Genomic DNA, 14,249 nt, shown 5'->3' on the forward strand with positions numbered 1-14,249 from the left:
TCTGGCACATCAGAGCAAGACAATGCAGCTGCAACACTTCATCCACACACACTCTCACACACATTTTAATTTTCCATTCCTCTTCCTCAGGCCTGGTTTTTAACTGTCAGATTTTCAAGATGGTGACCCCAGCCGTGCTTCTGTGTGCTCTCTCTTACTTCTTCTTATCGGCCGGTGAGGAACTGAATGCTTGTGTTTAATTTGAACACACTTGGGAACATAATTATCCCAATCATTTCTTTATAGGAATGTCTTCAAGAGTAGAAAATGACATTAAACAAGATATGTAGTATAATCTTAACTCTAAAAATCTTTTTTGTTTTGGTTTGGATTAGTCTGTAGTCATGAGAATGAACTTTATGTAAAATCTACAAAAGTCTATTTTATGTACTTTTGTACACAGCAAAATCTCCAGAGTTAAATCAACTCTGCTTAGAGAACATATGGCCCCTCTCTACATAGAGTTAAAATAAGTTAATGAGATAACATGCTGTTTGTGGAGTTGTTTAATCAGATCTTGAGAGATTTTATGTCTTTTACGTTCAGTTGATTTCATCTAAGACTGTGGCTGAAGTCAGTTGTAGTTCTTGTGTTTTTCTTCAGTGATTCTGCTTGTTAACAGCAGGTGTTCATCACTAAAGCTCAATCATAACTTAATCACTTAATTATCTCATTAACTTTAACTCTGCTTCCGTGTTATACTTTAACACTAAGCAGAGAGGGACAATATGTAATCTTAGCAGAGTTTATTTAACTCTGGGGATTTTGCTGTGTAGATTTTGCCTGTATTGCTAAAACCAAATGTAGGTGCAGTCAATGATCCCCATGAAGAAAACAGCTTAATAAACACACTAAATGATGTGTGTGATTCACCTGAATTCGTTAAAAATTAAACCTGTAAAAATGAGGTCTATATTATGGATAGTCTCTCTTGCTGTCCAAGTAAATGAAGTTGAATTAAAATAATTCTGATTTGTTTTCTTCCCACTCCAGCTGCAATTAAACCCAGGATATTTGAACCCAGAATTTTTGACAGTAAGTCTTTAACTTTCACTTAGAAGTCCACCAAACATTAGTAGACAGTATGTTGATGTTTTTCACCATAATTTATTTTGTTGTTAGTTAGGTTTAGGTTTTTGTAGATTGAGTATAATGCTGGCTCATGTCATGTCCATCAGAGGAGGCCACAGGATTTGGCCCTATATTTGAGGAGGAGCCTCTAGACACTGTGTATGCAGAGGATTCACCAGAGAACAAAATCTCCATGAATTGCAGGGTGCGGGCCAACCCACCGGCCATCATCAAGTAAATATTTTCTAATCCTGTGCTTTGTTTGTTGTCATGACCCCTCTCTGTACTCTATCTTTGGGGAAAAGCCAAATTGCAGGGAGGTGTTTACATACCAAATTGTTTGCACTTACAAGAAGAATCTTTGAGAAAATCAGTCAGAAGGTCATTAATGAAAGCCTGTATTTCACAGATGGTGGTTAAACAACTGGGAAATTAAACTGATGGAACAGCCTGATGAACACTTTAGCCTGGTGGGAGGAAACCTGGTCATCACCAACCCAGATAAGAGCAAGCATGCTGGGAAATATGTGTGTGTGGCCAAGAACGTCTACGGCACTGTCATCAGCAAAGAGGCAACCGTCAAATTTGGATGTATGTGACAGACGGGACTTATTGTGTTTGTAAAGACTGTGAATTGTTACCAGATGTCTCTTTTGTCATATCCTCTCCTTAGTTCATTTTTTTTTATTTTTCGGGCCGCAGACCTGAACCAGTTCCCTACAGATGAGAGAGAGCCGGTGAATGTTAAGGAGGGACAGGGAGCCGTCCTGCTGTGTTCTCCTCCCTCTCGCTATCCAAGTAAGACATGATGGCATATATTACCAGGAGAACCCACTCGTAATATAAAACTTATACAACTTTATACAAAGTTCCCTAGGAGATTTATATGACCCCATTTGTTATTCTCTGCTAGTCTCAACTCTGAAAGAATAACAAATAACATTAACTAGAATATATGTTGCAAGTTTTTGCACACTATTTTAAATTAAATTATAAAAGTAAATTTAAAATTAAGTAATCATTTAATAAATATAAATAATTGTAAATGAATTTACTGAATAGAGTAAATATAATTAAAAATATATGGTTTATAGAGTAATAAAAAAGGTAATTGTGACTTTTTGTATCATAATTTTGACTTTTGCAATTCCAAATTTATAACTTGCAATTCTGACTTTTTTTTTTTACATCTTGCAAAATCCTGACCTTTTCCCTCAAAACTGTGGGCTATAAGTAGCAAGTAAGACATGCTGCTGCTGTACAATATAGCATGCATGAATAACCCATTGCAGATCCATACAGGTGGAGCTGGGGAAGGTGGAGGGTTTCTGAAAATGGACTGCAACTGCTACAGCAAATGCTGACTGATTATTTGAAGGTTGAGAAGCGAGCTCATTGGCTACTGATACATCAGGATCCAATCAGACGTGCCCTATAGAGAATGATGTGATTGCAAGCAGATTGAGTTAAGGACCTGTCAGTCTGCGCCATCTAGAGTTTCATGACAGAACTCTGTATTTGTGATTTTTTTTATCTCAGTCGCAATTTTTTCGTGCAATTGTGAGTTTATATCTCACAATTCTGAATTTGTTCCCCTCAGTAATGCAAGAAAACAAGTCAGAATTGTACAGGGTTCCCACTCTTTCATGAACTTTCATGATTTAATGTTAACAATTATTCCATACTAGTTTTGGTTTTTATTTTTTATGAATCATTACTTGAGTAAAAAACATTATAATATAAAGAGAATATTATAAAAATACATTTTGCAATTGTGTGAAAAAAAGTATCATATGGATCATAATTGTGGCTTAAAGTCAGAATATATACAATATATTATAGATATAAGCTTGCAATTCTGAGAAAAGAAAGTCAGAACTGACAGATATAAATTAACACATCTGAGAAAAATATCAGAATTGCAATTTATATATCACAATTCTGACTTTATAAGACACAATTGTGGCTTTATACACTCTAAAAAATGCTGGGTTAAAAACAACCCAAGTTGGGTTGAAAATGGACAAACCTAGTGATTGGGTTGTTTTAACCCAGCAGTTGAGTTAAATGTTTGCCCAACCTGCTGGGTAGTTTTACTTAACTCAACTATTGTTTAAAAATTACAGTATTGCTTACTTAAAATGAACCCAAAATATCTTGAAAATTAACATTTATTAATATGTTTAATAAATGAACATTTTAATTTCATTTTATATTCATTTTAAGTCAGCCATATAGTCATTTTCTAACAATAGTTGGGTTAAATAAAACTACCCAGCAGGTTGGGAAAACATTTAACCCAACAGTTGGGTTAAAACAACCCAATCGCTGGGTTGGTCCATTTTCAACCCAGCATTTTCTAGAGTGTAATCATGCAATTTTGACTTATTAAAGGGTTAGTTCACTCAAAAATGAAAAATCTGTCATTTATTCACCTTCAAGTTGTTCCAAACCTGTTTGAATTTCATTGTTCTGCTGAACACAAAGAAAAATATTTGGAAGAATGTCAATAACCAAAAAGATCTCGCCCCCCATTGACTACCATAGTAATTATTTTTCCTACTATGGTAATCAATGGGGGGGCGATATCTGTTTGGTTCCAAAACAATATTCCAAAAAAAATATACTTGGACTAAGAGGGGCATGTTATAATTTCCACAAAATTTATTTCAAATTTAATTCAAGCATTTTCAAGGACCAATATTTGTTTTCAAGTACTTTCCAGGCCTTGAATTCATGTGTCTGAAATCCAAGTACTTTCAAGGCGAGTGGGAACCCTGATTGTAAGATTTAAACTCAGAAATGTGAGGGAAAAAAATGTAGAATTGTGAGATAAAATGTTGAAATTACATTTTTTATTGTTTTACTCCATAAAGGAAACAAACTTCCATAATTACCTAACCATCATCCGTAGTAAAAAAAGAAGTGCTAAAAAAGACAATTCATATCCACTTGCCTTCCAGCACCTGAAATCAAATTTCTGTCAATTATTTTGTTCGTCTTTCAGGTGAAGTGATGTTCCGCTGGATCTACAACGACTTCCCCAACTTCATCATCCCAGACCAGAGGCGTTTCGTGTCTCAGACCACTGGGAATCTGTACATTGCCAAAGTCGAGGCGTCCGATGTTGGGAATTATTCTTGTTTTGTGTCAAGTCCCACCATTGGCAAGAGCGTTTTCAGCATGCCGATTTCTCTGATTCCACAAATAGAAAGTGAGTGCTTTCACATTACCCACAATACCAAGAGTTTAACTCATAATTACCCTACTGAGACCACTGTTGTTTTTAAAGGTCAATTAATGACCTAGCTTTACATCTCTGTCCTTTACACAGAGGAGGTGAAGCGGTATCCTGCTGATATCCGTGTGAAATTTCCCAAGACTTATGCTTTGGTGGCACAAAACATCACTCTGGAGTGCTTTGCCCTTGGAAAGTGAGTCAGTATATACTCTGCATGTTGATACCATAGTACATTCATATATACATTGCAATGGTATTACATATTACCATAGTATTAACAGTCATTTCAAAGAATATCATGATATAATCATGATATGTCCAAAAAACATGGTAATACAATAGTACTTTTTTGCTAATAATGCATTGTTACTCACACAATAGCACTAAATTTGTTCCTCACTCATTTAGGGTTGTTTCCAACCATATAAACTCAATCATTATACTTTTCAGTCCGCTCCCACACATTCGCTGGAGGAAGTTAGACGCTGATCTCCCACCCAACTATGAGGTCAGCATGAATGGAGCTTTACTGCATCTGATTAATGTTCAGTACGAGGACGAGGGCAGCTATGAGTGTGAGACGCTCAATGTTAAGGGGATGGACTGGTATCGACAGTGGCTCTATGTGGAAGGTAACACAAACTCAGACTCTGGTTTAGTTCTGTTTTATGTATTTGCTGGATAAACATGGCTTATATAAAATTACAGAAAGCATATTATATTATAAAGTGCTGTAAAATCGATTAATCGCATCTAACAGTAGTTCGATTAATCGCGATTAATCGATTTTTAATTATTATATTATATTATATTATATTATATTATATTATATTATATTATATTATATTATATTATATTATATTATATTATATTATATTATATTATATTGTCTCCTCAGGTGCTCCAGAGTGGGCGGAGCACATCAATGACACAGAAAAAGATGTTGGTAGTGAACTCACTCTCAGATGTGTCGCCGTAGGGAAGCCCCAACCATGGATACGCTGGCTGAAGGATGGCTATTCGGTTAATACCCTGTTTTATTTGCTGTGAAAATCCCATATGAGTACTTCAAGTTGTTCAAGTAATCATGTGTGTTTTTTCTGATCTCCAGTATGGCAAAGGAGAGCTGAAATTCTCCAGCCTCACATTTGAGGATTCAGGCATGTATCAGTGCATTGCTGAGAATGAATGGGGGACCATCTATGCCAGCGCAGAGCTTCGGGTCGTCTGTGAGCTTTAACACACTTCTTTACTGTCGTGCTTCTGAAGTAGTAGTCTACATAGAAAAATAGAAAGGTTGAGTGTCTCCAATGGTCTCTTCACAGCCTGTGCACCAACATTCATATATAATCCAGTGAAGAAGGTTCTGCTAGGGGCTGAAAATGGACGTGTGGTTATTGAGTGCAAACCCCGTGCTGCTCCTAAACCCAAGTTCATCTGGAAACGAGGCTCAGAGCTGCTGACCAACTCTTCAAGGTTAGTCAGTCCATCTTAAATACATGCATTTAGTTACAGCTAAATCAAAATGTGGTGGTGGTGGTGGTGGTGATAGAAGCTTAGCCTCATCATCATTTCACATTTTTCAGGATGTTAATTTGGGATGATGGAAGTCTGGAGATTCTGAATGCAACAAAAAGTGACGAGGGCTCGTACACCTGCTACGCTGAGAATGACCGCGGCAAATCCAACAGCACAGGGACCCTCACTATCACTGGTCAGACAAAATTCAAATCTTGTCACCATTTTATTTTATTTTATTTTATTTTATTTTATTTTATTTTATTTTATTTTATTTTATTTTATTTTATTTTATTTTATTTTATTTTATTTTATTTTATTTTATTTTATGAAAATGAAAATGAAAATGAAAATGAAAATGAAAAATTGCCCAATTATATGTAGACTTAAATGTAGATATTTAATTGAGTTTTTTTTTTTAATCATAATTAATTAACAAAATAATTTTAACTGAATTTTTCTGAAATTAATTGAGATTATCTTATAAATAGAATTATTATGGGCTGAATAGATAGTTGAGCATTTTAATTTACTCTTTTATCAACATAAAGATTTTAGGTTAAAATGTACAGTACAGTATATACATTTATAAGGGCAAGTATTTCTCATAGGTTTTGTGACTGGTCAATTTTGCAAATATTCCTTTTATACATTTTTCACTTTTATAGATATTCCATGTAGCCTCTTATTTAATATGAGGCGAATGCATTTGCTGAATGCATCGTTTGTTAAATTTTCCCAGAGGCCACCAAGATTACAGTGGCTCCATCAGACACTGAGGCGGTTGTAGGTGACAGTAGAATTCTCCAGTGCTCTGCATCATATGACCCCAGCCTGGACATCACCTTCATCTGGAATGTCGATTCCTACGAAATCAACTTCTTCACAGACTTTGAACACTACGAACAGCTCATGGTGAGTAGAGCCAAGAATCCCAGGAGTTCTTTTGATGAGAAATACAGGAGGACATGTAGAAGTACTTTGATTGTTTCTTTGTGTTTGTTTTTGCAGGGTAATGAGCACAGTGGAGACCTGCTGATCAAGAATATTCAGGTGAGGCATGCAGGACACTATATCTGCACAGCTCAGACTATAGTGGACAACGCCACCGCCGAAGCTGATGTTTTTGTCAAAGGTTGGTGTCCTAGCTTATTAAACTAATGCTTTTTTTGAACATTCAAGCATGAAGATCTATTCTAGTAGTCCCTAAAAACAAAATCAATACCTTGTAAAAGAATAATATGTGGCCTCTTTAAAAACAATGCAGTGGTGTTTAGCCGTTCAACAACTAACCATTTGTATTGTATTATTATTTACATCAAATAGACCATCATGACATTGTCGAGAATGTCGACTGTTTTCGCTTCAGGCTTGCCTGGTCCTCCGGGTGGCATCCGCGTGGAAGAGATTGGAGACACGTCAGTAAAACTACGATGGTGTCTGGGATCGGACCATGGTAGTCCCCTCATCCAGCATGTTGTACAAACACGAGACTTTTACGCCCTGGATCCAGAGGACTGGAAAACTGCATCCACTTGTGAGTCCACTAGAGGGAGACAAAACACATATCTTAAAGGGATAGTCCACCCAGAAATGAAAATTATCCCATGATTTACTCACCCTCAAGCCATCCTAGGTGTATATGACTATCTTCTTTCAGACAAAGACAATCAGAGATATACTGAAAAATATCCAAGCTTTATAATGGTAGGGAATGGGGAGTGAGATTTTGAAGCTCAAAAAATGCATCCATCCATCAAAAAAAAAATTATCTATACAGATCCGGGGGCTTAATAAAGGCCTTCTGAAGTGATGGGTTTATAGATTTATAAGAAATCTATATTTAAAACTTTATAAATTAAAATAACTAGCTTCTGGCAAAACTGTACGCATACTACGCAAGTCGACTTTTGCCAAAAGAGTATCAACTGATGCGATGTATGATGTACACTGTAGGATGTAGGAGCATCGTAAGCTTAGACGCCTCTCGCGGTTTAAACAAATAGGGCTGTGCAACAAACTCAAGCTCCTCTTCTTTTATATCATCATCCTCTCACATTTCTCTTTAAAATTTCTCGTTTTAGACTTCTACTGTAATTCGTGACCGGTGTTTTGCTTTGCTCTATCCTCTGTGCTTCTGCGTTTGTAATTACGTCATGCGTCAGGTCAGAGGATTCTCTTCCGCCGTAAATCGATGCGTACAGCCATCTGCCGGAAGCTAGTTATTATAGTTAATAAAGTTTTAAATATGGATATTTTTGGGATACAAAAACCCATTGCTTCGCTTCAGAAGGCCTTTATTAACCCCCTGGGAGCCTTATGGATTATTTTTATGAAGGATGGATGCATTTTTTTGGGCTTCAAAATCACATCCCCCATTCACTACCATTATAAAGCTTGGATATTTTTAAATATAACTCTGATTGTGTTCATCTGAAAGAAGATCTAGGATGGCTTGAGGGTGAGTAAATCATGGGATAATTTTCATTTGTGGGTGAACTAACCCTTTCCAGCTAATTTCCTTAGAAAACTTTACAATAATACAGAATGGAGTTTTTCGTAGGTATTTGCATTCTGTTTTAAAATATAATAAATTTGATTTGACTGTCACATTTGAGAAGATCTTAATGTATTCTTAATGTGATTTTAATGAATTTTGCTCTTGTGTAAGTGAACAAATATTGTTTTCCCAGCTCCTGTGTTTTTGGATGGATCTACGGAGTCAGCAACAGTTCTTGACCTTTACCCCTGGATGCAATATGAATTCCGTGTGTATGCCATCAATGAATTTGGAGCTGGGGAAAACAGCCGCCCGTCCATTAAAATCAAGACATGGGATGCCAGTGAGTTTATTTAGAAAGAGTACAGCTTTCAATATCTATATGAAATTTTATTTATTAATTTCTCTCTCTATATATATATATATATATATATATACACACACAGTGGTTACGGAAAGTATTCAGACCCCCTTAAATTTTTCACTCTTTATTATATTGCAGCCATTTGCTAAAATCATTTAAGTTCATTTTTTTTCCTAATTAATGTACACACAGCACCCCATATTGACAGAAAAACACAGAATTGTTGACATTTTTGCAGATTTATTAAAAAAGAAAAACTGAAATATCACATGGTCCTAAGTATTCAGACCCTTTGCTCAGTATTTAGTAGAAGCACCCTTTTGATCTAATACAGCCATGAGTCTTTTTGGGAAAGATGCAACACGTTTTTCACACCTGGATTTGGGGATCCTCTGCCATTCCTCCTTGCAGATCCTCTCCAGTTCTGTCAGGTTGGATGGTAAATGTTGGTGGACAGCCATTTTTAGGTCTCTCCAGAGATGCTCAAGTCAGGGCTCTGGCTGGGCCATTCAAGAACAGTCACGGAGTTGTTGTGAAGCCACTCCTTCGTTATTTTAGCTGTGTGCTTAGGGTTATTGTCTTGTTGGAAGGTAAACCTTCAGCCCAGTCTGAGGTCCTGAGCACTCTGGAGAAGGTTTTCATCCAGGATATCCCTGTACTTGGCCGCATTCATCTTTCCCTCGATTGTCCTGTCGCTGCAGCTGAAAAACACCCCCACAGCATGATGCTGCCACCACCATGCTTCACTGTTGGGACTGTATTGGACAGGTGATGAGCAGTGCCTGGTTTTCTCCACACATACCGCTTAGAATTAAGGCCAACTTAGAATTAAGGCCAAAAAGTTCTATCTTGGTCTCATCAGACCAGAGAATCTTATTTCTCACCATCTTGGAGTCCTTCAGGTGTTTTTTTTAGCAAAGTCCATGTGGGCTTTCATGTGTCTTGCACTGAGGAGAGGCTTCCGTCGGGCCACTCTGCCATAAAGCCCCGACTGGTGGAGGGCTGCAGTGATGGTTGACTTTCTACAACTTTCTCCCATCTCCTGACTGCATCTCTGGAGCTCAGCCACAGTGATCTTTGGGTTCTTCTTTACCTCTCTCACCAAGGCTCTTCTCCCCCGATAGCTCAGTTTGGCCAGACGGCCAGCTCTAGGAAGGGTTCTGGTCGTCCCAAACATCTTCCATTTAAGGATTACGGAGGCCACTGTGCTCTTAGGAACCTTAAGTGCAGCAGAAAGTTTTTTGTAACCTTGGCCAGATCTGTGCCTTGCCACAATTCTGTCTCTGAGCTCTTCAGGCAGTTCCTTTGACCTCATGATTCTCATTTGCTCTGACATGCACTGTGAGCTGTAAGGTCTTATATAGACAGGTGTGTGGCTTTCCTAATCAAGTCCAATCAGTATAATCAAACACATCTGGACTCAAATGAAGGTGTAGAACCATCTCAAGGATGATCAGAAGAAATGGACATCACCTGAGTTAAATATATGAGTGTCACAGCAAAGGGTGTGAATACTTAGGACCATGTGATATTTCAGTTTTTCTTTTTTAATAAATCTGCAAAAATGTCAACAATTCTGTGTTTTTCTGTCAATATGGGGTGCTGTGTGTACATTAATGAGGAAAAAAATGAACTTAAATTATTTTAGCAAATGGCTGTAATATAACAAAGAGTGAAAAATTTAAGGGGGTCTGAATACTTTCCGTACCCACTGTATATATATACATACATATTTATCCATGTTTTAGTAAAATCAGTTCTGTGAAGCACATGTAGTCTCACCCAGTCTTTCTCTTATCTCAGGGCCTACAGTAGCTCCTTCTGACGTCTTCGGTCAAGTAGGAATAACTGGCGAGCTAATCGTGACCTGGACTGTACGTCTTCATATGCTACTGCATTTATGCTATATTTATTGATCAGTGGTCAGTGGCAGATTTCTCATTTCCTTCATTCCATTGCAGCCCGTGAAACCTCAGTTCTTCTTTGGTAAAAAATTTGGCTACGTTGTGGCGTTCAAGCCGCATGAGGATTATGAGTGGAAATGGACGACCGTGGAGGATCCTGAGACGAGACGGTATGTCTACAAAGAGAGCATGACCCCAGACACAGAAATACAGGTCAAAGTGAACACCTACAACAACAAAGGAGAAGGACCCTCAAGTCTTATATCTGTGGTCTACTCGCCACGCCAAGGTGAGAAGGTTTGATGGTATTCAGCTCTTATTTGCTCTTAAATTAGTATCCTTTAACACATGTAATATCACTCTCAGCTCCGACTGAAGCTCCATTAGACGTCTATGCCCGTCAGGTCACCTCTACAGAGGCTTTGGTCTGGTGGTTACCGGTCTATCAGGTGCCGCCAAACTGGGTTGACGGATACCAGGTGAGTCCTAAGTGAAATAACAGAAAATAATCATGAAGTTTTGATCCTCATGTCTCTTCATTTGGAGTCTAGATTCGTTACTGGAGAAAGTACGATGATAATGAAGCTGCTGCCTCTCGAGTCATTGTTCATAGAATGATTAACCAAACTCGCCTGGAGAACATGCGGCCTGACTCTCACTACCTTATAGAGGTTCGAGCGTTCAACGGAGCTGGGCTCGGGCCGCCCAGTGAGCACTGTGAAATGTTCACCAGGAGACCTCGTAAGAGATTTGCACTTCTCTAGATCACTCGCCCAGATTATTGGTTTATACAGGCCTTACATTTGAAACGAGAGCTTAAATGTACTGATAATATATGTGTATTATCTTTCCAGCTCCAAGTCGTCGTTTGAGAGTATACAAATATGTCAGCTTTACGCGCAAATGGCTCTATCTGTATTGGGATCACATCTATAATTACTGGAATGAGTCCTATGTGGAGGGTTACAAAGTGAGTCTGTTATATTTTACCTAGTATTCTGTTGACAAAAGACTTGAGAGACACATTCTTTAATGTCTTGTTCATCTTAATGTTTATTCCATTTTATTACTAGAACCTTATTTTAATGCCCTTATTTCAATTTATCATTTATACTTTTTTATATTTTAGTACTGGAACCTTTATTTTATTTTATTTTATTTTATTTTATTTTATTTTATTTTATTTTATTTTATTTTATTTTATTTTATTTTATTTTATTTTATTACCAAAACCTTATTTTAATGCCCTTATTTCAATTTATCATTTATGCCATTTTTTATTTATTTATTTTATTATTGGAACCTTATTGTAATGCCTTTATTTTAATTTATCATTTATACATTTTTATATTTTATTACCAAAACCTTATTTTAATGCCCTTATTTCAATTTATCAATTTTATTTTATTATTGAAACCTTATTGTAATGCCTTTATTTTAATTTATCATTTATACTTTTTATATTTTATTACTGGAATCTTTTTATTTTATTTTATTTTATTTTATTTTATTTTATTTTATTTTATTTTATTTTATTTTATTTTATTTTATTTTATTTTATTTTATTTTATTTTATTTTATTTTATTTTATTACCAAAACCTTATTTTAATGCCCTTATTTCAATTTATCATTTATGCCATTTTTTATTTTATTAATTTTATTATTGGAACCTTATTGTAATGCCTTTATTTTAATTTATCATTTATACATTTTTATATTTTATTACCAAAACCTTATTTTAATGCCCTTATTTCAATTTATCAATTTTATTTTATTATTGAAACCTTATTGTAATGCCTTTATTTTAATTTATCATTTATACTTTTTTTATATTTTATTACTGAAATCTTTTTATTTTATTTTATTTTATTTTATTTTATTTTATTTTATTTTATTTTATTTTATTTTATTTTATTTTATTTTATTTTATTTTATTTTATTTTATTTTATTTATTACCAAAACCTTATTTTAATGCCCTTATTTCAATTTATCATTTATGACATTTTTTATTTTATTCATTTTATTATTGGAACCTTATTGTAATGCCTTTATTTTAATTTATCATTTATACATTTTTATATTTTAAGACCAAAACCTTATTTGATTGCTTTTATTATTTTTATTTTATTTTATTTTATTTTATTTTATTTTATTTTATTTTATTTTATTTTATTTTATTTTATTTTATTTTATTTTATTTTATTTTATTTTATTACTGGAACCTTATTGTAATGCCTTTATTTTAATTTATCATTTATAATTTTTTATATTTTATCACTGGAACCTTATTTTATTGCTTATTTTATTTTATTACTTAAACCTTATTTTAATATTTCAGTTTATCATTTGGACTATTTTTCATTTTATTTATTTTATTATTGGAACCTTATTTTAATGCCTTTATTTCAATTTATCATTTATACTATTTTATTATTTTATTTTATTACCTTATTTCAATTTATCATTTATACTATTTTTTTATTTTATTTGCTCTATTATTTTATTACTGAAACCTTATTTTAATGCTTTTATTTTAATTCATTCTTTTTATTTAAATTTATTTTTTTTATTTTCACTGATTTTGTTGTTTATTGATGCCTTAGAAATATTGTGAACATTTGTATCTTTCTTTTAGATTTTGTTCCGTAAGGAAGGAGAGCGTTATGGGAAGCTTTACACCACCGGCAGGCACTACATCGACTTCCCCATGCCAGAGACCGGCGATTACGTCATAGAGGTCCGAGCCCGCTGTGAGGGAGGTGATGGACCCATATCACAGATCAGAGTACAAGGTGAATACTTCCTTTCACTAATCAATAAAGATGATTCACCTCATTCATCATTTTCTTACCCCAATCATGCTGATGATGGCAAAATGATATCTGAAGTTTAGCATCATTTAAAATATATTTGAAATCCCTCTCATAGTCTCATCCTTTTCAGTATTTTCAGACTGATGCAGTTCCACAGATCGTATACTTGTGTTTCTTACCATTGTTTTGTATTGTTTTCAGGTAAAGCGGCTCTGAGTGCTGACTCTCTCAGCATTGCCTCTGTCTTGCTGTTGGCTCTGGGCTGGATGAATTTAGGCCTGTAGGCAAACAAGAAGACTGTCAAAACTTTGGCAAAGTCGACTTCTGAGAAACAATCCTAATATAGTCTGAGTGCATTTCCTCACAGGGAAGGTTTTCATGGTGCAGATAAAGTTTGTTTGGGAGTGTAAAATATAAAAAAAAGTTTGTATTTTCCCTCTTGATTTGCCTTACAAAATGCCCACAATCAACTAATGAAATGGTGTTGTAAAATAAGTAAATATATAGTATCAGGATATTTTTTTTGATGACTTTCCATCAATTATTCAAAAATAAGACATATGTATTTATTACAGAACATGCTTTGTAAGTCATTTTTTTCATGTCATCAGCTGCGATGTTCATAGAAATGTTTAAACTTCAGTTGTTTGTTTTTTACACTTGTTTGCCCACATTTAATTTGCGTTTCATGTTTACAAATCTATTTTTGTCACTGTGTTTGATTTTAAAGTGACTTTCTTAGTATCTTCCTACTATTTTGCTAAAAATGTACACTGCAATTTTCATCTGTATATCAGTAAACATCGAAAACATTAAACAAATTGCTTTTCTTTTGT

At 34.9% G+C, this 14,249-nt stretch overlaps 1 protein-coding gene across 1 annotated transcript; it reads left to right on the top strand.

Moving 5' to 3' along the window:
• The first annotated feature begins 119 nt into the window (after positions 1 to 119).
• On the top strand, positions 120 to 13,868 carry cntn1b (contactin 1b). Its single transcript, XM_067391832.1, has 23 exons — positions 120 to 174; positions 994 to 1,035; positions 1,179 to 1,305; positions 1,481 to 1,662; positions 1,774 to 1,869; positions 4,079 to 4,285; positions 4,406 to 4,505; positions 4,763 to 4,944; positions 5,211 to 5,335; positions 5,424 to 5,541; positions 5,638 to 5,788; positions 5,899 to 6,026; positions 6,573 to 6,745; positions 6,842 to 6,965; positions 7,200 to 7,367; positions 8,524 to 8,673; positions 10,498 to 10,568; positions 10,656 to 10,887; positions 10,965 to 11,077; positions 11,150 to 11,339; positions 11,453 to 11,568; positions 13,236 to 13,392; positions 13,615 to 13,868. The coding sequence occupies exons 1-23, from the start codon at positions 120 to 122 to the stop codon at positions 13,695 to 13,697; spliced, it is 3,090 nt and encodes a 1,029-aa protein (XP_067247933.1). The 3' UTR covers positions 13,698 to 13,868.
• Positions 13,869 to 14,249: the final 381 nt, after the last annotated feature.

This window comes from Chanodichthys erythropterus, chromosome 8 (assembly GCF_024489055.1).
Source record: "Chanodichthys erythropterus isolate Z2021 chromosome 8, ASM2448905v1, whole genome shotgun sequence".
NCBI classification, from domain to species: domain Eukaryota; kingdom Metazoa; phylum Chordata; class Actinopteri; order Cypriniformes; family Xenocyprididae; genus Chanodichthys; species Chanodichthys erythropterus.